Below are 26,019 nucleotides of genomic sequence, written 5' to 3' on the forward strand. Positions count from 1 at the left end.
GGTAATTTCTTAACATACACCTTTTTTGTGCATGTTTTATTTGGACATAGTGGACATTGTCTAATATTTTTCCTGTATTTCAATAAATTTACAAACTAACTTTCATTTTGATAACATTGTATTTTCATGTCAATACATTTGAAGGTCGACACAAATTTGTGTTTGAATTTATTAGTATACCACGTGTTTGTAATTACATAATTATTGTTGTGGCTTATGTGCACCATGAATAAACGCATCACTGATACATGTAACAGCAAATTCGAACCTTTTACCTATTTATTGTAAAGTTTCTGGTTTTCTAAATTTGGTGTAAAAAAAAGAGGGACGAAAGATACCAAAAGGACAGTCAAACTCATAAATCGAAAATAAACTGACAACGCCATGGCTAAAAATGAAAAAGACAAACAGACACACAATAATACACATGACACAACATAGAAAACTTAAGAATAAACAACACGAACCCCACAAAAAAGTAAGTGTAAGTTTTTTTTTCAGTCTGATATATTGAAGAGTAAAACCACTTACCTGATAAAAGGTAAAAATAATATAAATCGGTAGTAACCTTTGTCAGTTTCATACATAGATATAGCCACATATTGTTACCAGGTCTATCTGAATAGCTATGGTCACTTCTGAAACAAATATTCAAGAACACTGTATTTTGAGAACGACATTCAAAATATGTCTAGTTAAACAATATGTATTCATTTGTTATGATTGTAAAAAATACAATGCGAAATTTGACCATTTAATATCACATTCCTCTAGTAACAATACAGATTAATAATCAAAACTTATTATCATGATCATTCGACAATTGATTTTTTTAAAGAAAAAAGTAAATCATCTGTAATGGTCATTTTATCATGCAATGAAATTGATAACTTATAAAAACGGTTAAAATATGGAAGGTTTGATGGTCTATTAGGTAATATTCAATACTTACACGTTGCGATTTGACATGATTTTTTCATTATTAAGTTGCCACTTGTTTATTAAAGCTATGGGCTATTACAAAAGAAATAGAAAATTATAATTTTCATGGAAGGAAAAAGAGTGAGTATGTTCTTACAGTCAATCAATACCATGAATACGGAACCGTCATACAGAACTGTTAAATTAGTTTTACCTTTTTTTAGGTACATGTGGGTTTGTGTCATGAAGCAATATTAGTGCTTAGGGTAATATTGTTTCTTATCGTTAATGAGCTTTTAAATAGAGACTTTTAAATACAATTCAAGATTTTCACATACATGTACTATCCGGTACCTTATTCTAGATAGACAGAAAACTGTAGCCGCATACATTATCAGCAACACCATGTGAATTTAAATACAAAATGTTTGTAACAACTATTTGACCCCTACAAGGAGACAATGCCCTTAAACGACTATTTTAGCCATTATTTTTCATTGCGAAAGAGTAGAACACACAATAAGGTCTTCAGAAGTATTAATTCTGATACATGTAATTACGTTTATAATTCGAATGACATCAGGCTACCGACTAGAAAATAATGTATTCCCATGATTTGTTATGATAATCACAAAACAATGCATCTTTAAAAATCCCTTGACTTATTTTGTCAAAACAGTGTAAATTTGAAAAAAAACCTATTTGTTTAAATAAAAAAGTCTACACTTAATAATTATATATATTTATATATATTTCCTTCTTACTTGAAAACTACAACAGTCGTTGTAACAGATATATCTAAACTATCAATGCAAGTCCAGTCGTTCAATTTTGTTCCAAAGACTTTCAAATAATCGACAAAATGTTGAATGGTTGTTGTTTCGATTTTTATATTGGTTGTTTTCTTTAAATTGTCTGATAATGAAGTGTAATTATATTCCCATTCTGCATTCTTCAGATCTTGAGGTAAAAAACAGCTCGCATCTAAAAGTATAGATCTAGAGTTCACAAAAAATGAGAAAGTATGAACATCTAACAAAGACCAGGACGGATATAAAACCGAATTAAACACAATGACTCCGGAAACGTTTGGTAATATCGATTTACTTTTAAAAATACATAAAACATAATGAACAAGGATACTACAATATTAAGACCAACAATTACATCACAGATAGTAACATTCAGTCCTCAGTATAATAAAATCCGCCATAAATGTAATGTTTGCAACTACAGTTGTAGAATTATTAACTAAGTATATGCTCTTGAATCAAATACGACATAACACATCTTTTAAATCCAACATATTTTAGTTATCACCTCAATAATTAAACTTGATACCATTATCTTAGAAATACAGATAAAAAACAGTATTAAACAAGATCAAACTATGCATACGTTCCTTTGTCGAGAAACTCGTTGAATTTATTTTCGAGCCTCCAACTTTTGTCGAAAAGCGAGAAATAGCGACCCTACAGTGTCACGGGCGGCGGCATCCACAAACATTCATTCTGTGGTTGATATTTTTAGAAATTTTAATATCTTTCTTAAACTATCTTTGATTTCTATCAAACTGGTACAATAGCTTTTTTAATGAGCACGAGATAGTATTAAGAAAAACATTATGTACAAAAAAAAGGCATGTTTATCCGTATTTTACTTATAAATAGACCTCGTTTTTTTCTGCCATTCAACATAACATTAACTCTATGGTTAAAGTTATCAAAATCTTTATAACTGTCTTAAACTATCCTGGATTTCTACCAAACTTTGACAGAAGCTTGTTTGTGATACAAAAATGCGAGCATCTAGAAGGAAATTTTGAAATTTTCCGGTTTTTTAGTAGTTTACTTAATTATGTACGTAGTTTTCTTCCTGCTAGCGTTAACGTTCCTAAAACAAGTTTTAGCTTCATAAAGTAGACAAGACACTTGGCTCCACGGAACCTTTATACATTTTGTATATGTTAACGGTCCTTTTGTTGATCACTTAAAGTTGCTGCTATCATAGGCAGCCGCTAAACAAGGGGAAAACTTTATTACTGTGATTACTTTACAAATAGACAGGAATCATTCAGGGATGATTTTTTAACGGAACAATTGTGTCATATATTGCAACGGATATGTTCTGTTCGTCATTAAAAAAAACCCAGAAAAACAACAAAGCATTCGTGACTTCTTCAAATGACTGATGACGACTGCCATTTACCTTAGGAGTTCAACTTGTCAGGACCAGTCGATGGTGTAAATACTGGACCAGAACCTGTATAGAGCTCGAGGACAGCCTTATGTTTCTTTGATATCATATGATCAATGGTTTAATATCTATTTACAGTTTTATAGATAATTGTTTTTTTTTCCATTTTAATCTTATAACTGGTTTAAATTGTATTCTTCGACTAATGATTACAATTGGCCCTCAATATATTTTTGAAAATATCAGTAATGAAATTGTGAATGGAAATGGGGATGGTGTCTAAGTAACAGCAACCCGACCAAAGAGCAAACAGATATCGAAAGACATCAATGGGTCTTCAACTTAACGGGAAAAACCCGCCCTGAAGGAGTGCTTCAGCTGGCTCCTTAACAAAAATGTGTATTAGTTCGGTGATAATGGAGGCTATAATAAACTTCAAAACATATAAATAAACTAGAATAAAAATCCTAGAAGACTAACGAAAGGCTGAGGTTCCTGTGTTATGACATGCGCAAAAATGCGGCGGGTAAAACATGCTTTGTGAAATTTTAACCCTCTCCCTGTACCTCTAGCCAATTTGAGATCAAACACACGGCAAGACGTACAGTAAAAGTCATAGTAATGGTCTATAAGTGTAACAAACACATAAACAATCTGCGAACGTTATGATTTATTGATATTTCAAAATATAAGTCGATATACTCCTCTGCTTATACGCTTATACTTTAGTATAAGTACTAACAAGAACATTAATTCAATTTGTTAATATTTTAGTATATTTTTTCATATGATCAATTATTTTAGATGTTTCTTTGTATAGTTTACACTCTTTATAAACAATATAATCAAAAATAATACGTTGTTTTAGATTAACCATGTGAAACTCAAATATTTTAACCATAAAAAGCACAATTACTGTAGTGTACTTTATTCGAAGTTACGTTTTTGGGGCTAAATTTCTGCATTGTTTAGCATTTAAACATTGGCACAAGTTAAATTAAAATTATTACGTCTTGTTCTAGCATCATCCACTTTCAATAGTATATACATATATGTTTACAGGCATTCTTTTTCTTATATCGTATACATGTGTGTTATTTGATATCGTATACATGTGTGTTATTTAATATTGTATACATGTGTGTTATTTAATATCGTATACATGTGTGATATTCAATATCGTATACATGTGTGTTATTCAATATCGTATACATGTGTGTTATTTAATACCGTATACATTTGTGTTTTGAAATATACTATATACATGCACGAAGTCAATAAATGTAACGGTTACACATATTTTTAGAAAATGTAGATAATTACAATTCGACCAAAATAAACAAAATCGAGTAGGCTGAAGATAATCAACATAAACTGTATAAATTTAAAGAAAAAAACTATAATTACCTGACATGAACGAATACATCAAACATATAATGATTGAAAGCAAGATTTTGTGACAAATCTCTTCACGTTTGCCTACTTCCATTTGTACACTAAAAATGAGAGCTGTATGTTGTCTGTCAAAAGCATACACCAGCATTAATGTCTAAGATCTGACACATATTCGATGCAATTTTCTACATGAACACAACAAATTTAATATTTAATATTAATAATTTGATAAAACTTGTTTTACAGGTGTCTATTCCAGTTCAGTGATTTACAAAACGGCAGAAAACACAATATGAATAAGAATGATTTAAAGGGAAAATACAAAAGATCACGATTTACATATACTATCAATTATGAATGCACTATACCTTTTTGAATTATAACAAATAATAACAACGAAGACACCCAGGGTTATTATTTAGAACGCTAATCGCTCATAGTCATTTATGGGAGTTGTCACTTATTTCAATAGTTATTTACCCCTTTTCTGACTACAACTTTAGTGATAACATTTATGGTAGTAATTGCATTGTACCTGAAAATAATTTCGACTAGACATTTTTTCCAGAGAAATTCGATTCAGTTTTAAAACAAAAACAAAAAAACAATCATCAACAAACTTTAGAGACCTGATATAAGTAGAAGAGCAATCATAAATTAGATAGCATTTGTTTAATCTAACCTCTCTAAAATTATACAAAAATAAATTTAGATGAATCCCTCATTCATATCTTCATTCGAGTATCGCAGTTCAGTAAACTACATTGTATAGGTGCGAAGCGGTCAATAGAGTTTATATTACTAAATCAACTTTAAAATAAATAAACTCGTTAAGTTGATGTACATGATTTAGAACAGTTGATCATCATAGTAAGCAGGGCTTTAAAAAAAATATGAAGAATCTATCTTTGTTTCAAATTAAAAATATTACAGTTTTATCCTTAATACCAAAGACAACATTTGAAATAACATATCACATGAAGCAACCTTTTTATTGGCGTCTTTATAAGATACATTTATTTGTTTTCTATTGTTTTAATTAAGCCAACTTTATTTTCAACGTTATTGTGTAGTTGCCCATGTGAAACTGAAATATCAAAACCTCAAAATGAACTATAATTTCAATGTTATCTCAACATGGCAATCATACCACATCTTTTTTTTTGTAATCAATGAATTTTGTAAAAGATTAAATGATTGGAAAATTTCAGAAAAAGTATCAAAAGTTCACATGAATAATTTTAGCGCTTATCTGTATACATATGAACATTCATTACTATATAAATAAAGTGTATTTACTTTCGATTCTCAGTTTACTGATCGATCATTGATATAGTATACAGATCCTTTCTATTTAATAAACTCTGTGACCGCCGTGGATAGTAAACTTGAAAATAATAGCAGATAAAATTCTGAAAATACACTTTATTCGTAGAATATGGATGTTCAAAGTATACCGAAAAACGTAAACCGGAAGTCTAATCTGACTTAAAATTTCGTCCAATGACGGGACAATATCCGGATGCCTTTTTTCTCGTTTTTCTCCCAAAAATAACTCAATGTGAATAATCATATGAATGGATGACAAATGCGACTATGCACTGTACATAGGACACAGAGGCGTGTTGATTAATGTATTGTGGACAGAAGAGAAGCGACACACAAAATGAGGTCTTCTCGTTTAATAGTATAGATACAGATGGATACATGAAGCATAAAGCGACCAAACGCATTTTGTTGTAACAAAGGTTTTTGGTTGTGTCAATGTCTAGCTTCTTAATAAATAAATTGACGGTTATGTTTATTCTTACTTCATAACATACTCTTCAGTTAACATTATTAATGCCCAAAACCATCATGCATTCAATCAGTTTACAACAAACACGACATAAAATTTTGACAAAACAGAACATTATGAAATTTGATGACAATCTATTTAACATATCGTATTACAGTTCAATTATATCAAAGAAAATATTTAAAAAAAGTCTTTCAACTTAAGATGCATACTTATTATCATACTATGACTGTATTAAACTATGTTGAGGTATGACAAACAGCTCACTAGATAAACCAGGATTAGGATTGTATGTACAGTGTGATTGTTATAATGCAATACAGAGACAGTATATTAGACCATATTATTATAAGCGTTCATCGTCATTCAGTTGTAGAGCACAGAAAATGTAAAAGACATTTGTAACCTTTGTAAATTTCTTTTCCATGCATTTAAACGTAGAACAGACACGTTATAAGTTACCAATACTTAATATAGATTATTATTTTTCTCAGATGTATTCATTTTTCGGTTATGTATGTTTCATGTATTTATAAATGATATATTGTATTTGTATATATATATTATATTTTTACCGATGAGCATCATTTGCTCAAATTAATAAAAGAATTGACATGTACACGGTGGGTATGGTTGTCCTGCGAGAGAACGTTCTGTGCTGGTGATTTGATCCTGTCAGGTGTTGTTGGGTCCTGATTCTGTGCTGGTGGGTTTGTTTACATTGTATCAGAACGGCATTAAAACGACTGTTTTGTTGCTTATTTTTTCTCTGATGCGTCATAAGTACCATGCAAAGTATATTACAACAATATTATATTGCAAAAGTCGTGCAAGTTCGTTAAACGAAATTGTCCTGACGCTGTGCTGGTGATAAGAAAAACGGTCCTGGTTCTGTGCACCTATGTCCTGGTTCTATGCCTTTATATTTTAGTTAAAAGTGGCATATATTCAAGATCATTGATGCTGTACTGTTATTGGCTAATTAACTGTTGTCTGCTTTCTTGAAATTGACATTGTTGTGAATCTGTTTACTGTTATTATGAGAGAAAAAATACCCCTATATTTTTATTTTTTTTTAAATTAACTGTAATCTTATTTATTGGCCTGTTAATGGAACCCTTCTTGCACCCTTTTAAAATAAGAAAATGTGTTTACGATTTTCGGGATTACGATCATTTTGCAAGATCACCAAAATAAGTTGTAAATTATACAATACTTATATTAAGTAGATGATGTGGTATGTTTGTTGTCAATGGACAAATTTCCATAAGAAACCAAAGGAAGTATGTGTTAACAACCATACGTCATCGTACGACCTTCAACAACAACCCATAAAATAAAAAGGTTTTGCATAAAAATGGAGAGCAGAAATATAAAAAGGACTTTCTTAGCGTTTGAATCATATGTCTTTAGCAGCTTAAAACACATTTTTTTTGTTGACAATTTAGTGCTGACTATAAGAATGACAATAGTATTGCGGGTTTGTTTGTTTGGTTTTGTTTTTTTTTTTTGGGGGGGGGGGGGGGGATTGGTGATAAGTTATAGCGAGATTACAGTGAAAGTTTTAAGCTTGGCATAGTTTCTCGTAAGATTTAAAAGTTGTATTTTAAAAGAAAAATGTATCTTATAGCTATTAAGAATCACTTGCTGTATCTGTAAGATTTTTTCAACATAATTGTTTTGTCTGAACGGTTATCAGGTATATTTTTTCGAAAGTTCGATAGAACACTAAAAACAAATTCACTATTTTATAAAGGGCAGACTAGAATATGTCAGAGAATGAAGACGAGATAACCTTTGTACAGAGATTTTTGTTATGTTTAGCATGGGATCAACACAATGGTACATTATCCTTAAAGATCTATTTAAAAGTATTTGAAACTACCGTTTGCTTTGTTAATTGTGCCTTCAATTTCAAAAATTAAAATATCTCCTAGCTTCATACTACCAATTGAGTATAAAACAAGTATATAAGTTTAAAAAAGAAATTCTTAGATTAAACACCTACATTTAACTTTAAAAGGTCATAACAGTTTAAAACAATACAAATCTACACACACAAAAAACTGGCTTAATTTCAACTGGTTATCAACCCGAATCGCTATAAGATCATATATAAGCTCACCTGTGTCAAGGGGTCGTGTGAGGTTCATGTATTGTCTTGGCGTCCGCAATTACAAAAAGATCTTTCCTGAAATTACTTGACCAAATGTTACCAAATGATTTTTCAAGAGTGAATCTAGGAAAAACAATATTCATCAACAAACATGACCACTGTCTGTTAAAATGTATTCGAGTTTTTAGTTACAGCCGATTCCATTGAGTATGCAGGCAAAAGTAATATCTTTGGTTAGCTTGCTTGTTAGCTAAACCGTGAAGTCATTGTTAGGTAAGGTATACTACCCTCCTTTCGAAGTAGCCTGGTCCTACAGACAGAAAGATGTGTCATTTGTCGGACTAGTCTACTCTTAAAGTAGGGTAGTTTACATAACCTAACAATGACTTTTCTGTTCATCAAGCAAGATAACCAAAGATATTCCCTTTGTCTACACACTCATTGAAATCGGCTTTAATATTGCAAAAGTTCAAGCAATTAGGGCAAAACTTACCGAGTAAAAAAAATCAAAAGGCCAATGTCTATCTACTTTGCACATTTCAGAAATTTCAGATCAGATAACGAAACTGGGTCCAGCAACATTTATAAGCAATTTAAGATTTTGACCCTCACAGTTTCCATTCACCACAAATATTCTCGTTACAACGAATCATTTTAAAAACAAAAATACCAGTTGCAGCCTTTTGTTTATTTATTAATATATGTATACAGATAAAGTTATGAAAGGCAGCAGGGTCACCAGGGTGAGGAGTCCATGTCATCTGAAATAAATGCTAAGCATAGATCTAGAAAGCGACAGATAATCATGACATTAAAAAAACTCTCTTCTTTTCGACTTTTTTCGAACAAATTGACACATAAAATGAATTATATAGTATTGTGGAATTTTTAACTTGTGTTCAATTCATTGGTTACACCTTTTACTAGGATAACAATCCTGTCAAGTATGAGCTGGGAAAAATATTTCAGAAAAGAAGATGAAAATGTGAAAGTTTCCGTGCGTCAGATGCAACAGCATACGAACAGCTAACATGCCTCGTCAGGGTGGAAGCTAAAAAGTCCACGAAAATTTGATTTAAAACCTTTATTCGTTCCAACAAAGTTATTGAGATTTTGTTGAGGATTTAACCATCTACGACAACAAGAATTTTTTTTTAGAATTTACAGCTCTTCTATAAATATATGCAAAGCAAACCATTGATCAAATTGCTTGCTATGATTGTTTGGGTGTTTGTAAACGACAGGTAAGTAGTCTGTTTACTATATACTAGAATTTGTTTGGACGATAAACATTAACTATAATTCCTGTCAGTTTGTATTTGTCCAATCAAATCCCAGTATGTATTGAAACTAAGCCTACCTCAAAACATCCAAGCAAACAAAGCAAGCAAGTCAATCAAAGTTTTTTTTGTTTGCATGCTTTTATAGAAGAGCTGTACTATATAATGCAAAGAAGCGTTTAAGTCTTTCGCCAAAAAATACTATCAATTTCTTTTTGTCCTATGTAAACTTCCATACCATTTCCTTCCATTCATGATCATTAAATTGAACTCTAAAATATTTCTTGATACCTTCTTAATTCCTTTATAAGTCTTATGTATACATAATTATGACAATAACTGTTGTGAGCACAAGATTTACTGCACACTTTTAAAGTTCTGCTTCATCAAACATTAAAATGTGAACTTAAGTTTTGAGACTTTTTTAATCGACACGATTGGAATTTTTGTATATGAGAACATGGTTTATCTATTAGTTGAAAATGCGGCTTTGAACTAGCTTTCAGTACCTGCGAGCATTCGTTGTTCAATAATGTGTGTCTTTGTGTTATTATTTTATGTGATAAATTGTTGTGTTGGTACACCACTGTAACAATGAAGGAGGAATGAGGAGGGTTGGTTGGGTGGAAGTGGGGAGGGGTATGCGGAGCGCTAACAAACATGTCTATGCGGCATGGGCTTTGATCATTGTTGAAGCATCAATGTAAGGGGCATTTAATATCTTAATAAAACTATTCTTATTTTAGATACTATATATTGTTATCTGATATTGGACGAAAGATGTTGTCCTTTTATGTAATTATGTAATACAAGTTACGATCATTTGAAAACACATATTAAACAGCCAAATGGATGCACAAGAGCTAAAATAGAAGTCATAGATCATATTGACAACAATTATCTGCCCAGTTTTATTGATTTTGTAACATTTGTTACAAATATGACCAACTTCTTATCCAAAATCACCAGCACCGTATCAGGACCCACCAGCACAATGACAGGACCCACCAGCACAGTATCAGGACATGAATAAATTGAGAAAATGCTAAATTTTAATAAATTGCAATGTTTTTTCACAAAATAGTTTTGCCGTGTGGATTGCGGTATGGAAAGCGGACTCTATGAGCATTTTTGTTTTATTTTTTCAGTTCTAGATTTTCTGAAAATGAACACTTTTGTGTTACGCTTACTGAAACAGTTTAGAGGGTCAACTTTTTAATGGTTTACATATGAACACATAAGAAACAAAATTGAAAAATCTCAACTGTTTTCTTCCATTTTTTATGAGTGAAAACGTCAAAAATCATAATTTTCGTCTTTGTTTACATTTTTTCATTGATCACCAGCACCCGTCAGGACCGAATCACCAGCACAGGACGTTCTCTCGCAGGACAACCATACCCACCGTGATGTATGTACGAGGCGTAATCCGACATTAAATATCTTCAAATACATGTATTTACACGGTCATTTTCCACTCAATCCAAACAATTGAAGTATGACATTTCATAATTACTGCACTAGCTGCACTTCCATTAGAAAAGATACGCTTCATTTTGTTTTGGACATAGTCAATGCATTATTCTTAAGTCTAATTTATTACAATAAAATAAAAAAACTGAAACAAATTTGTTTGAATGCTACAACTAATAGGGCAACATGTTAAAGTCGAACTCGGTAAAAAAAATAAGAGCTATAATTTTGTAATCATAAGGCAGGTCATAAGTTGATTTAGGTTGTATTTCTCAATAATTTTACTTATTATAGTTGAAATGTATCTATAGGACCATAAAATGATAACAATGCATTCCAAACGTCAATGTCATTAATTATCACTAATTGAACTTTTACATCAATGGTCTCATCAAATACGATACATATTATTTTGTACTAGAAGGTGCCCCTGAAATCACGGTACAATAAGGAAATTACACGTGCAGTATGTTAAAAAAGTATGCGCGAACGCGCAAAAGACACGAATCGATACAGGTCTTCCAATTTGGATATTTTCTAAAAAAAAAGTGGCCGCGTTTGTGTACCAAGTCAGGAATATGGCCATTGTTATATTATAGTTCGTTTTTGTGTTGCGTCGTTTGATTTCTCTTATTTTTTAGTGTAAATTGACATTGCGATAAGACGTGTCACGGTACTTGTCTATCCCAAATTCATGTATTTGGTTTTGATGTTATATTTGTTATTCTCGTGGAATTTTGTCTGATGCTTGGTCCGTTTCTGTGGGTGTTAATTACATTGTAGTGTTGTGTCGTTGTTCTCTTATATTTATGCGTTTCCGTCAGTTTTAGTTTGTTACCCCGATTTTGTTTTTTATCCATGGATTTATGAGTTTGAACAGCGGTATACTACTGTTGCCTTTATTTTGTGTTCATGTTTAATATTGAAATGAAAGTCGTATTTAGTATTTAGACATAACATATATAAAGGTTGAGGATAAACACAGAGGCGACCACTTTTATTTTTGTCAAAAACCCTATTCAAAGTGACGTTTTTCGCATATTTGATAGATTTTACATGTTTAAGCTTGAATCTGAGCGGTTTTTATGATTAAATCTAATAAAATCTTTCACATAAACGAATTGAACCATTTGAAATAGACACTTTTGGCGTTTAAAAAGTGTCCAACATCTTTCGTCAGTTGGACTTGAAATTTGAGGCGGAAATCGGCCCTTACCGGACCTACTCCTTTGGATAGTAGAAAAATCACAAATATTTCCGACTTCGTATATTTTCAGAGGAGTTACTGCTCAATACAATCGATCTTTTCGTTTTAATAGTATGATGCTTGATTGTCATGTTTTAACAGGTTTTCATACAACTTATTAATGAAAAGTATTGATCTAATATGTACTTTCAAAAGACAGTCAGTAGTTTTTTGGTTTTTTTTTCCATGTTAACATTTTAGTATTATTTAAAAAAAAATCTGTTGATGGTGAGTCCATAGTCCATGATTAGTTCAATGTAAAATTTTGATGCACTAGGGATAATTTATGATATGGTTATATTAAATAAAAGATTAGCGTTGGATCATTTATGTATCTCATACACCTCGGTTTAGTCACTCTAGACAGGAATAAAGAATCGCAAGCCTTAAGTAAACCTTTTGATATGTAATTTATAATCTTTTTCATATGTTTGTCTTAGAAACATATAAATATATGTTGTATATAAGTACAAAAATTAATGTTTACAGCAACCCTTATTTCGCTAGATATTACACTGACAAAAAGGAGATCAATGATGGCTTTATGCTACAATAGTTCAGCATAATTTAAGAAAAGAACAATATGCAGCGTACCACTTATTCGCATATGTATGGAATATATCCTATACATTGATACTTTTTCTTGTCGTGCAAAGGAGAGAAAATATTCCACTATTTAAAAAAAAAAACTCATTAGTGAACCTAACAGTTGACTGACATACAGAAATATGAATGTTCCCATCTGACATTATAACGTGATAAACTCATAGAAAATACCATGATTAGAATTTGTTATGTCAATACTTTCCATAATATGAGGCAGGCATTACATGTACCTGTGAATGGGGACGAAGTTTCTGATTTTTTTTTTAAATCAACAATGATCAACAATGTTAAAAAGAGAAACGGAAATACCGTAACGTTTCCGATTTTGGTTCTGTTGTTAGGGATTTTAGTTGTGACGTTATTTAAGTTATGACGTCATATTCAATGTAAACAAAGAAACGCTGACATCAGGTAACGTTTTTTAATAACAAACATTTTTTTTAAAATGAATAAGTATTAGTTCCTTTCTTAGACTGATAAATATACATTTTATTCAAAGTCTCATATAAGCAAGACCGGAAACGGAAAAATATTTCTGCGCAGATCCGGAAATTCAAAAACGCGGCAAAAAAAATAATTGAACGATTTTGAGTTCATTAGTATAAGGAAATTTCGGATAATTTTCCCGATTTTTTTTTTTTTTTTTTTTATTGAATTTTCTACTGTAATAGGGGACTCCGTCTCCATATTAGTCAACAATAACGCGCGAAGTAAAAGTTGGAAGGCTAAATATAGACAACAGTAGTGTACTCCTGTCCGAAAGTCATATCGATTGAAAGAAAGCAAATCAAGGTTATACACTTAAACCGAAGAAAAAACATAAACTATAAGAGGCAAACAAAGGACACACAAACACTGAAGGTGCAACAAAAACAAACATTCATAGAAACTAGATTTTGATAAATAAGAGCCATATTCCTTACAGAGTACAGGACATTTATAGTAAATATGGTGGGTTGAACCTGTTTTTATAACTGGCAAAATCTCCCGCTTATATGGAAATTAAAAAAAACATAGTTTAACTGACAGCAATAAACAAAAACAAAAAAACACTCGTCAAAGAGCAACGCACACATAAACAATATAATATTAGTCGTTAGAACATGTAGACCACATAGAAAACCTAAAATAAAGCTAGAGAGAATGAAATGCTCATGCTAAAGATTTTCATCCGTTTAGCTTTACGGTATTGATTCATACGTGAATCTATTTTCGAACCTAACTTTATTCTATACTTTTCTTGTTCATTTTTATTATGTTGTTTGTTCTTATTAATAAAGGTAAAACTAGAGAGCAGTAGAATTATAAGCTTTGATTTTTGCAAATTTTATTCAATGTATTTGTCTTGATAATGATTGACATGTATATGATATAAAACATAAATATTTTAGTTATTGTCCCAATGCTTAATTGCAATCTTCTGAAATCCAAATTCTTCTCCTTTATAAAATACATAGCTTTCTTCTGATGTAGAGCCAAATGTTTCTTCTGCTTTGGTGTTTCTGAAAAGGAAAACTGTATATTAATAAATACATCAGAAATTGACATATAATAAATAGATGAGGAAGGCCAAAACAATGTAACATACAAAGTCTGTGAAAATTAAATATAGAAGTTTAAACTGACAAGATGTAAATTGAAAAAAAAAATATTGAAAAAACTATGTGTGTTAAACAAACATATATGAATTTGATTCCTACACGTGTATTAATGGATTCCGACCATGAATCATTTGTTTTTGCATTATATGATACTGTTAACTGTGTTATATTGAAACAGGTGTTTAAAAAAAGGTTTCTAACAAATACTTGTATATCACGCTGTATCCTCATACATTATTATTCCCACATATACATATGGTTTACAGACTTTATACAGATTGTCTGTCTACCTCGTTTACTAAACAGATGATTCGATGGGTGTGTTATAGTATAAAATGGCGAAATCAAAAGATTGAACAAGTCAAACAAATGGCAAATATCGGCCACATTCCTGACTTTGTTAGAAATATTTTACCTAGTTTTATAGCTAGTTAAACCTCTCTGTTGTATAGCAGTCACATGTAATTATTATATACTGAAGTAAGTTAACATTGATATGTTTTCTTCACGTGCCTTCCGTACTGAGAAATTCTGATATCATTTAAACGTTGATAACCTTTTGCCTCTTAATATGATAGACGGACACCTGTTTATTTTAAACAAACACAAACAACTTTGAATGCATATACATTTAGATGTTTAGTATGCACATTCAGCATTCCCAATTTTTATTCGAGAACACTGGTTGAGTCTTATGTTGACAAAACTTGCGGCTGGCATACCACATAACGCACCAGATAATAATATTATATACTTGATAAGGGTTTCATCTGACTAGTTTTTGCTGTTATTCCTAGATGTCATTGAATTAACCCAACACGGTGAACAACGGAAATGCGTACGCAACGCTGAAAAGCTTAAATGTGTTCTGCAATTTTTTATTTGTATACTTATGGTGTTTCACATAGGTATAGAAAATTCACTTGGAAACTCAACATATGCTGTTGTTTTTTATTTGGTCGGGTTGTTGTCTCTTTGACACATTCCCCATTTCCATTCTCAATTTTATATACCCTCACGACACTTACCAAAGAGGAAATCCTGGATAATCATATGTCTGTTCTTTGTTCCTTTGGTATTTCAACCAAAGATGAAGAACTGGATCTTCCATCACTGTATTGGATACCTAAACTACATAAGTGTCCTTACAAACAACGGTATATTGCTGGGTCTTCCAAGTGCTCCACGAAACCTCTTTCTAAATTATTAACATCTATTTTATCAGCAATCAAAGACGGGCTTCAAAGTTATTGTGAAACTGCCTATTCTAGAGGTGGCGTGAATCAGATGTGGATACTTAAAAATTCCAAAAATCTTTTAGAGTACATACAATCTAACTCTCTTTCATCTTGTAACAGTATTAAAACATTTGACTTTTGTACTCTTTATACAAGTATTCCACATTCTAAACTAAAAGACAAATTGAAAGAGTTGGTATTACTTTGCTTCATAAAAAAGAATGGCCAACGTAGATACAAGTATCTTGTCTTAGGGAGGGATAAATCATACTTTGTAAAGAATCACTCTGATTCAAACAAAAAATTCTCTGAAACCGATATTATCAAGATGCTTGATTTCTTGCTTGACAACATATTTGTAACGTTCGGAGGACGTGTTTTTCAACAGACTGTCGGCATCCCAATGGGAACAAACTGTGCCCCTCTACTTGCCGACTTGTTTCTTTATTATTATGAGGCTGACTTCATGCAAGAACTTCTTAGGAAGAAAGATAAGAAGTTAGCAATATCCTTTAACTCTACTTTCCGCTATATAGATGACGTTCTTTCACTAAACAATTCAACATTTGGCGACTATGTGGAACGCATCTATCCCATCGAATTGGAGATAAAGGATACTACAGATACAGTTAAGTCGGCTTCATATCTTGACTTACATCTAGAAACTGACAATGAGGGTCGGTTGAAAACAAAACTTTACGACAAAAGAGATGATTTCAGCTTTCCAATTGTGAACTTTCCATTTCTAAGTAGCAACATTCCAGCAGCACCTGCATACGGGGTATATATCTCCCAATTGATACGATATTCCCGTGCTTGCATTTCCTATCATGATTTTCTTGATAGAGGGTTACTGCTCACAAGGAAGCTATTAAACCAAGAGTTCCAAATGGTGAAGTTGAAATCATCCCTTCGTAAATTTTACGGACGCCATCACGAGTTGGTTGACCGTTATGGAATAACCGTTTCACAAATGATATCGGATATGTTCCTTACGTCGTAACTACAATCCCCTTCCCTTTCATGAATGTGACCTACCGAATTAGACTATTTATCGGATTTGTAATCACATAAGCAACACGACGGGTGCCACATGTGGAGCAGGATCTGCTTACCCTTCCGGAGCACCTGAGATCACCCCTAGTTTTTGGTGGGGTTCGTGTTGTTTATTCTTTAGTTTTCTATGTTGTGTCATGTGTACTATTGTTTTTCTGTTTGTCTTTTTTTATTTTTAGCCATGGCGTTGTCAGTTTGTTTTAGATTTATGAGTTTGGTATCTTTCGTCCCTCTTTTATGTTACAACACGTAAAAAAAATTTTACACACAGAATAAAGTTTTATACTTTACTCCATGCGTAGAAGATCAGTGGAAGTTTAAGCTGCTACTTACACACGAGGACGAAAATCTATCAAGGAGTAAATAGTAAACCAAATAGTAAAGACGATGATACTCATGTATAGTTAAGACAGTGGTGTTTGGTAAATGTATTCATTTTATTATTCGTTTCTAGCTTTTTGTGATAAATAAATACTCACATGATGCGGTTTGTATTGATCATCGAAGGTCTTTTAACATGTTTAAGTAAAACGAACACAGTTATAACAAGTACAAAACCAGGACATACTACTACTGCTAGTGCAATAGGCCCACTATATTGTTTTATGATTTCTGTATCTATAAAACAAAAAGAAAATAATACGTGTACTTTTATTGATTATACTCACGACTTTGCATTGGACATATTGGATGTAAATCAACTCTCGTAAATGAATTGTAATCTTAAACGGTAATGTTTATCTTAAAACTATTAAAAAGGTCTTTATCTGTAAACATAAAGTCTACTGAAAGTTTTTTTTATATATTTTCTTCTTTAGTTGTGTTTATTCATTTGTCTTGCAGTTGCTCCTGTAATATTTATCAGCTTTTAAGACAATTAACAATTCCACAATGTGTCAGTCAATTTGACCTGTCAAACCATACATTTATGGTGTCTAAAACGAATTGTCTGAAATGTTCTGAACTTTCTGCAGTGAACACAGTATGAACTTCACTGGCCATGGCCTAATGCTTCATTAACTGAACAATTAGACCATATCACATTGAAAAATATAAAGATAAACGTTCAAGATCTTTAATAATTTAAATAAACTATCATGGATACAATGTAAGAAAAACAATATTTTTCATCATAAAATTGAGAATGGAAATGGGGAATGTGTCAAAGAGATAACAGCTCGACCAAAGAGCAGATAACAGCTGAAGGCCACCAATGTATCTATCTATATTTTGTAGCTAATGAAGTTTTTTAAGAAGCTGATGGCTCAGACGTGTATAGTACTATGAGGAAAATTGCATAAGTTTAAAAAATAACTTCCGATTAATAGACTTTGTATCAAGATAGAAAGTTGGATATTTAGAAATGTACCTTTCGATTTAGTTTGCAATGTTGTTACGTCTTCCAAATCTGTTGTTGCTACTTTTAACTCCGTTGTGGTCTCTGTGTCTGTATCCGTAGATGAAATTGTTGATAGTTTTGTTGTTTTTAAATCAAAGGCAGTAGAATGAACGATCGTTGTCTGTATTGTGTCCGTTGATGTTAGTTTTATCGTTGTGTCCATTTCAGTAGAAGTTGAAAGTATCGTCATTTTAGATGTTGTTGTTGTTGATACCAATTTAGCTGTAGTGTCAATTTTAGAAGAAGTAGACGGTTTCTTTGCTGTCTGTGTTGTTTGTGTTGATATCATGTCTTTTGTACTTTCAATTTTAGTTAAAGTGGATGGTACCGTTGCTTTCTGTGTTGTTTCTGTTGATATTAAGTCTGTTGTAGCGTACATTTCTGTTAAAGTCGATTGAACCGTTGCTTTCTGTATTTTTTCTGTCGATTTCACATTTGGCGTAGTTCCGATTTCAGTCAAAGTGGATGTTATTGTTGGTCGATCTGTTGTGTCTGTAAGGGTCATGTTTGTTATCGTGTCAATATCAGTAGAAGTGGACGGCAGTGTGGTTATCTGTGTTGTATCTAATGATGTCATTATTGTAGTTACTGTAAAAATGTAAGAATGTTTTATTAACAAGTTATGATCATGTTTGCAAAGATAAAGATAGATGTAAACTTGGTGTTTATTGGGTCAGTATGTTGTAAGTTGTTGTATTATTGATTGTTTACGGTTTATCATTCCCTTTCGGTTAATATGTCATACCGAGTACGGATAAACATGTACACCTGGAAAAGTGTTAAGGGAGGGCTGGAACTAGAAAGTTACATAGTAAATGCAGTTTATATTTCAGAAACTGATAAACTTTTGCTATATATAGCTATTCATTTGTTTTCCATCATGCAGAAGGTTACAAAATAAATGACGTTAGAAAAAAGGTATGAAAGGCTAACCTTGTATAATGAATGTTGCAAGTGTTGATTTAAGTGGAAAAAAGATGGACAATTAGGTGATTTTAATTAATTATGTAGACTCAAAAAATGCACACCCATATCTAGTTAAGTTTGTATTGTTTTGCACCATTGCTTTAATACTAAGAACTTTAATATATCTATGATATGTTTAAATCGTTCCTAGATACATCATTTTCTCTATACTGATAGTAGGTTTTGCAGTGTAAACACTACCATTTTTTCTATTTATTTTGATGAACCTAATGTTCTGAAATAACAATCCCCTTGAACAAATATAGTCATTCAAATATTTGAAAAAAAAACCCTTATAACATTAACAAAAACCCAAAACAAGTTTATCATGTAAATAAATGAACTTATGGTGCAGATGTTCTTTCGTTATTGTCAGTATACATCACACTACAATTTTATCTCAAAGAAGGCTATATCGATTTGGATTAAACCTTTAGACATTGTGTAATTATTATCAAAAGATAGAGAATTAAACAAGTATACAATAAAACGATTTATACATGTATTGGAGAAAAACGAATAGATCATCTAGGCATGACAAATACATACTACAATGTACTAATATAACGAGGTTTTATATCTATGTTACACTATATTACACTATTTATTATAACAAATTAGTTTACCTATATTAAATTGGTTAATCAGTTTAGAAATTTCATTTTAATAAGGACAACTACAAAAATAAAACTTTGTTTATAGTAAGTTTGGTGAGGTTTCAGGCAGAAAACTTTTGAAAGCAATGGCAATAACAAGGCCAATACAGAAATACTTACGTAATACTATCATATAAATCAGTGTGATACTTTCCAAATTAATTAATTTCTAAATCTAAATAGCACGAGAAAACACAGTTATAAAGAATTAAATAGAACGTTTGTAAATTGTAGATGTTTCCTATTGTAAAAAAATGTTTCTGTTGTATTTAAATGCTTAATTTGTGAAATGCATGTTGATTTCCAAATATGTCTGAATTCGTATGCTAATTGGAAAGCACCTACATAAAACTCTAAGAATTTTCTAAACTCTACAATTTGAAAAAAAAAATCTTTTACTTACCGTAGATCGCGCAAATACTATTACTACAACAACAACAAAAACAAAACAAAGGAACTACGTTGAAATATAAATGTTAACACAAGTGAGTAAATGATAAATCTGTTTATCATATACTTAGCGGGCTGATATGAAAAGTTGATCACATGCTTCGATTGTTATCACATGCCTTTCCATAACTTTATCGCATGGCATTCCTGTGAAACTCGGCTAATTCCGGAAAATACACCTCAATGCTACGTTTTCTATGAAAATCATTACAAAGTAGTGTACAAAACAATTATTTGGATACTTGAAACTATATTGTGTAAAATGATAATAATAAATAACAAAAAAAAAATAACAAACAAACAAATTGTTAAATAAATGCAGTTTTAAAAGTTTTAAACATAATTTAGAAAGTTACTAAAAAAATGTTGACTTTTCCAAACTGTTCATTATGTATATTTTTGTCAATTCGTCCATTCTAAAATATGTTTCTTCTCTGTTGAGGCAAATGATAGAAAGATTTCATATCGAATGAGCTAAATTTGGGGTCCGACGTCCGTGAACTTTTCACTCTTTGAACTTCTATTTGGAAACCACGTAAAAGGATCAATACACGAATCTGTTATTTTTCTCTATTGTTGAAGCATATGATGAAAAGATCAAAACATGTCATTTTTAATATCGCATGTATTATTAACCCTCGGTCAATATCAGTCCTCGAGCCATGCGGCTCTTATGTTGATATTGAACCTAGGGCTGATAATACATGCGATATGAAAAATGCCATGTTATAATCTGATAATATCACAAAAACCTGTGTTTTGTGAAATCTAACTTTGTCAGAAAGTGATATACGCAAGAACTGATGTCATGTTATGATTTTACTTTCGGATATTATCAAATTAAACGTTATTACATTAACACTTACTTTTTTTTTCTTTTTTCAACACAATATATGTTGATAGTATTACATTGCATTCAACGTTTAATGAATTGATATATCATGTATAAACCTTCATAAAATACAAGCAGCTCTATTAAGTTCATTTAGTGATACATTTTTTGTTGATTTTTAGCCTCGTATGCAAATAGTTTTACGAGTATCTACAAGTGTAAAGTTCCAAAAGGAATAAAGTTAAGTCAAAGTTGACGATGGGAGTCTTGTTACTAACAAAACTAATGACTAGTGTTGTTTGATTTCTTTGTTTTGCCAAAAGTGTTAAAGTCTATAAATATTTCATTGCATGCTTGCCACATCGAGAAGGCAGATATTATGTATATTCAAAATACATTTCAAATGTTTCGAAAACAATTACAAACCTGCATCACATGCACTGTCACACGGTTCACACAATGAAATGTTGCTTGGTAATGTGGCACTGCTGTCTGAAACATAAACCTAAATAATTTGGAACTGAACAATTTTGAAAAAAAATAGAACGTTACTGTCAAGGAACATTGAACAGTATCAACAACATACAGTTTTTTTTAGGAAAAATCTATGGAGTGTAATTAGACATTTGAAGATTTGAAAACATTTTTTTAAGGTTTTTCGACAATTTTATGTGCTTTCTATACAAATTTTCACCAAAGTTGTAAGAATTCAATTATTTATATGTCAATATATAATTGAATTATTTCTTCGATTTGTAGTCGAAGTTCCTCGAGCAAGAGTTGTAGGCAACATTTTACTGAAATTTGTGACATAGCCTATTTACTGTAACCTGACCTTAAAAGACATTTGCAGGGGTGCAGTCAGTATTTATTTCCTTACTTATTATTCTTATGAATTTATTATAATCTGTACATCTGTATTATATGTACAATTTCATCAGTAGAATATTTAGGAATGAGCAAATTATATTAATTGTTCATTGTAGTATGACGCTCTTCACACGCATGGTATGATATGAATATATTAATATGTCAGCTAGTTTTACACCCACTACGTTTGCTTCCCATCCATGGGTTACCTGAGGTGAAACGGTGTAATTGACGTCACTGAAGGATGACGAAAGAGTTCAAGCATTCTACGGGATACTTCAGGAGATTGTACGAATTTGAAACTGGGACTTCATCAAATTGTACAAACATAAACAAAATATGATACGAATTTCATCGAAAGCCCATCTGTCTAAAAAAAATCAATATACATGTTTGTCGTTCAAACCTGTCTTGGTATGCTCTTGTAAATCAATTCAGTTTGTCAATTAATTTCATGCTGCATTTTTTTTTATCACATTTTAATAAAATAATTGACATGTGCAAATTGAAATATATTCAGTTTAATATGTTTGACCGACATCAATGCAGATTTATCTAAGTTGAGTAAGTATTTGAAAGCTCAAGTTTATAATATAAAATTCGTTTGGAATAAGGGAACAATTCAAAAATTGTATTTTACAAATACAGAGTAACTCGAAGGAAAATACTTGAAATTTTAACAATTCATAGCTTTAATTTTCTGCATTGTTATGATGGATCAGCACACATGCAACCGTAGTTTTATCTAAAAGGCTGTTGATTAGCAGTCATTTTAAATCTTTAAAAAACACATAACATCATTTAATTTTTTTTTTTGTATTTTAAGATGCAATATAGAATACGATGTACTGTATACAAATTGATAGTCAAAGTTAGGTACGAAGTTAACGTCCCGTTTAAACTCATAAAAAGAAAAACTTTTTAACTTTTTAACCAGGCTGTAAATCAATGTCAGCTCATGGTGTATATCAACAGGGTTTCCTTTGTCTGTGTTGCAAATGTTGATACACCGTAAAAGGGCTGATTTGCTTACATAATTAAATAAAACTTTGATCATACGTGGCAAATAACGAACCAGGCAATCACCAGGCAGCTACTTATACTATCAAGGTCCATATTACAAGTGTATAAAGAAAACTGTAGTTACAAGCCCCATAAGGGTATATGTATAGTACCTTGTCTTCTTAAAGTGCGAATTCGCAGTGATTCTGTGTATTGACAGAAGGTGCTACATATTGATGCATTATCATCTGGAACATTATCTGCTTCTGATATGAACACTCTCTCATTTGGGAATATGCTAGTTTCAATATCTACATATATAAAGGAAAAAAACGAAATATGTTGCCATAACAACTCTTTTAAGTGTTGAAGCGGTGACGACCAAGCTTGAACTACCTTCTAAATTCACATCCCACCACCATTGGTATTAGTGCGAGAAAATGAAAATAATATCATAGTTTTCATCCTCTAATGTAAGGGGTGATTTAAGATCAAGTTTGTTTTTATTTATACAAAGGAGGAATAAGATATAAAATAAAAACTCATTTGCCTAATTAAAGATTATCTACATGCACCTGCTATTTTTCATATAAATAAATATTCATGAAGTATTCAGACATACATGTATATATATATATGTGCTGTCTGCCTTCATACCAACAATATACGTAATGGCGTGATAACTCTATTATATTTAATCCGTTAATGTAGATATAGCTTAAATCGGATCATTGGTGTTTATGTATGCATGAGTATATATTTGTTTGTTACTAAATACTTGTTGTCGTGGATTGGTGTCAGGATTAGTAAACTCAGTATAGATAACGTAGCTATTTAGCTGTACTCCCTTTATTATCAGACGGTCTTTTGTTTTCTTAATTATGTGTAAGATTTCCTTTCACTATAATTTATGTAATGCGGGGTTCACACATTGACGATTATTGCTCCCGTTTGTGATTAGACAGCGATACGACACGAAAAGTGAAAAAGTCGGATTACTATCCTCAATTATCTGGAATGTACTATCATTGTCTGAACGCAGTTGTTTAAGTTCGTAACAGATTCCTACGGGTCGGGAAGGGTCCGAAAAGTTCGGCAAAGCCCCCGGACAGTTAGGTGCGTCCCGTAACATTCGGGGAAACTCAGCCGATTTTGTCTAGTCGGATTACAATCATGCCTATGCCGTGACATTTTCTGCTGTATCGGATCAAAATCCTAAGAATGTTCTGTGTATTCTGGACGGTGTCCTGTGGAACGGGAATGATTGGAGAAATTTTTCATTGCTGTTTTCTGCCGATTGAGTGCAGATTGCATCCAGATCTTTACGATTGCTCACCATTTTTGCCGAAACCGTTCAGAAACAGTCCCGTTATTAATACAAAATTTGTCAATGATACCCACGTCAGAGTCCCGACTATTACAGAATACAATACGACTGAGACCAGACAAAGCCATTTGCAATGCGATAGCGCGGACCGTGATAGGATTATGTTCTGACAGTACCTGATTATCCTGAGTATGCCGACAGTTTTCGAACGGATATCTTCCGTCAGCGTCGGTTCAATGTCTGGTCACTGTCCGATCTCTGTCGGATTGCATTCGGTAGAATCGGGACGCAGTCGTGACAGACTCGACCGAACTTTACCAGGCGAAAGATACAAATTAGATTAGAAGCAGATTGAGAACGCGATTAACGGGATAAATTCTTTTGGAAACGATTGAACATCGATGCTTCTTGCACAATATCTGATTGTTGTCGTGATCAAATTATTTTTTTTACAAATTTTAATTACAGTTTGTATTTCCACCCACGATTCACAGGATCTTGATCAGACTTTTGACAAATTTTAATCGGGAATGGTCCTGTCAAGGACGGCAGTAAAAATCGTGAATGTTTGACCCCAGCTTATATTAATTAAGAACGTTACTTACCGGACAAAAGATGAAAATAAAATAAATCTGTGGTCACTTGTGTTAACTTCAAACAAAGATGTAGCCGTTTGCTACCGCCATTTGGAAAGCTTTTGTCACTTCTAAAACATATGTTATCATGAAAATTATACTTGTGATAGTTACACAGAATGCAATCAAAAGCTCGAAATAATTGTACTTATTTTATAATAATGTATAGCTCACTAAGTAGTTTTCGAAAATTTAGAACATAAAATGTGTGGCCGAGTGGTTTAAAGTGTTTGACACAGTACAGGCGGTATTGTACCGATAATCGATTCCTAATTTATGCCTCAGGTATCATGTTTGGTGTTACAACTCTATATTCTACTGACGAGAAAGTGTAACACTGGGTCACTGATATTTGAATTATATAGTTTCGTCTAGGGGGTCGAGTGGTCTATATTTTGTATTTTATCCCAAAATCTGTGACAGACACGCACTCATTATTTATGGTAAAACTATAGGCAATACTTGATCTTCAAAAATAACAATAATGCGAAACATTTGATTTATTTTGTATACTGTTGTTATTCTTTCGCACTGTTAAGCAGTACAAGGTTAATAACAATGCTGAATGATTGAAACCATCAAACGATCTTACCTTAATGATCTTAAACGTACATGATTTTATTTGTCAATAATCCATTTTTTAGCTTTTTGTCATGAACTGTCAACATTTTTTTAACAAATAATGAGTCTGCGGTATTTGTTTTTATTTTAACATGTTTAAAGCGGAATCCGGTAGTGATGAAACACATATTTCCCACTGGACTTAACTGGATTACTCTCTCTCAAAAAGTTTCAAAATAAACAACATGCTTTGAACTTATTTGGTTTGTGTCATTATAATAAAAAACAATAAGTAGTTTCTTACTTGAAAACAACAACATTCGTTGTGTCAGATAAATTCAAACTTTTGATACAAGTCCAATTGTTTAGTATTGTCCCCTCAGCATTCAAATTGA

At 31.8% G+C, this 26,019-nt stretch overlaps 2 protein-coding genes across 2 annotated transcripts in view; both read right to left on the reverse strand.

The window, feature by feature from the left end:
• The window catches only part of LOC143042294 (uncharacterized), a 72,143-nt gene that overhangs the window by 15,892 nt on the left and 30,232 nt on the right, over positions 1–26,019 (reverse strand). The gene's annotated exons all lie outside the window — the stretch shown is intronic.
• Positions 14,393–19,068, reverse strand: LOC143043423 (uncharacterized). Its single transcript, XM_076215734.1, has 3 exons — positions 18,296–19,068; positions 17,406–17,544; positions 14,393–14,533 (listed from the first exon to the last, which is right to left on the reverse strand). Exons 1-3 carry the CDS (start codon positions 18,900–18,902, stop codon positions 14,419–14,421), a joined length of 861 nt encoding a protein of 286 aa, XP_076071849.1. The 5' UTR covers positions 18,903–19,068; the 3' UTR covers positions 14,393–14,418.

This window comes from Mytilus galloprovincialis, chromosome 8 (genome assembly GCF_965363235.1).
Source record: "Mytilus galloprovincialis chromosome 8, xbMytGall1.hap1.1, whole genome shotgun sequence".
NCBI classification, from domain to species: domain Eukaryota; kingdom Metazoa; phylum Mollusca; class Bivalvia; order Mytilida; family Mytilidae; genus Mytilus; species Mytilus galloprovincialis.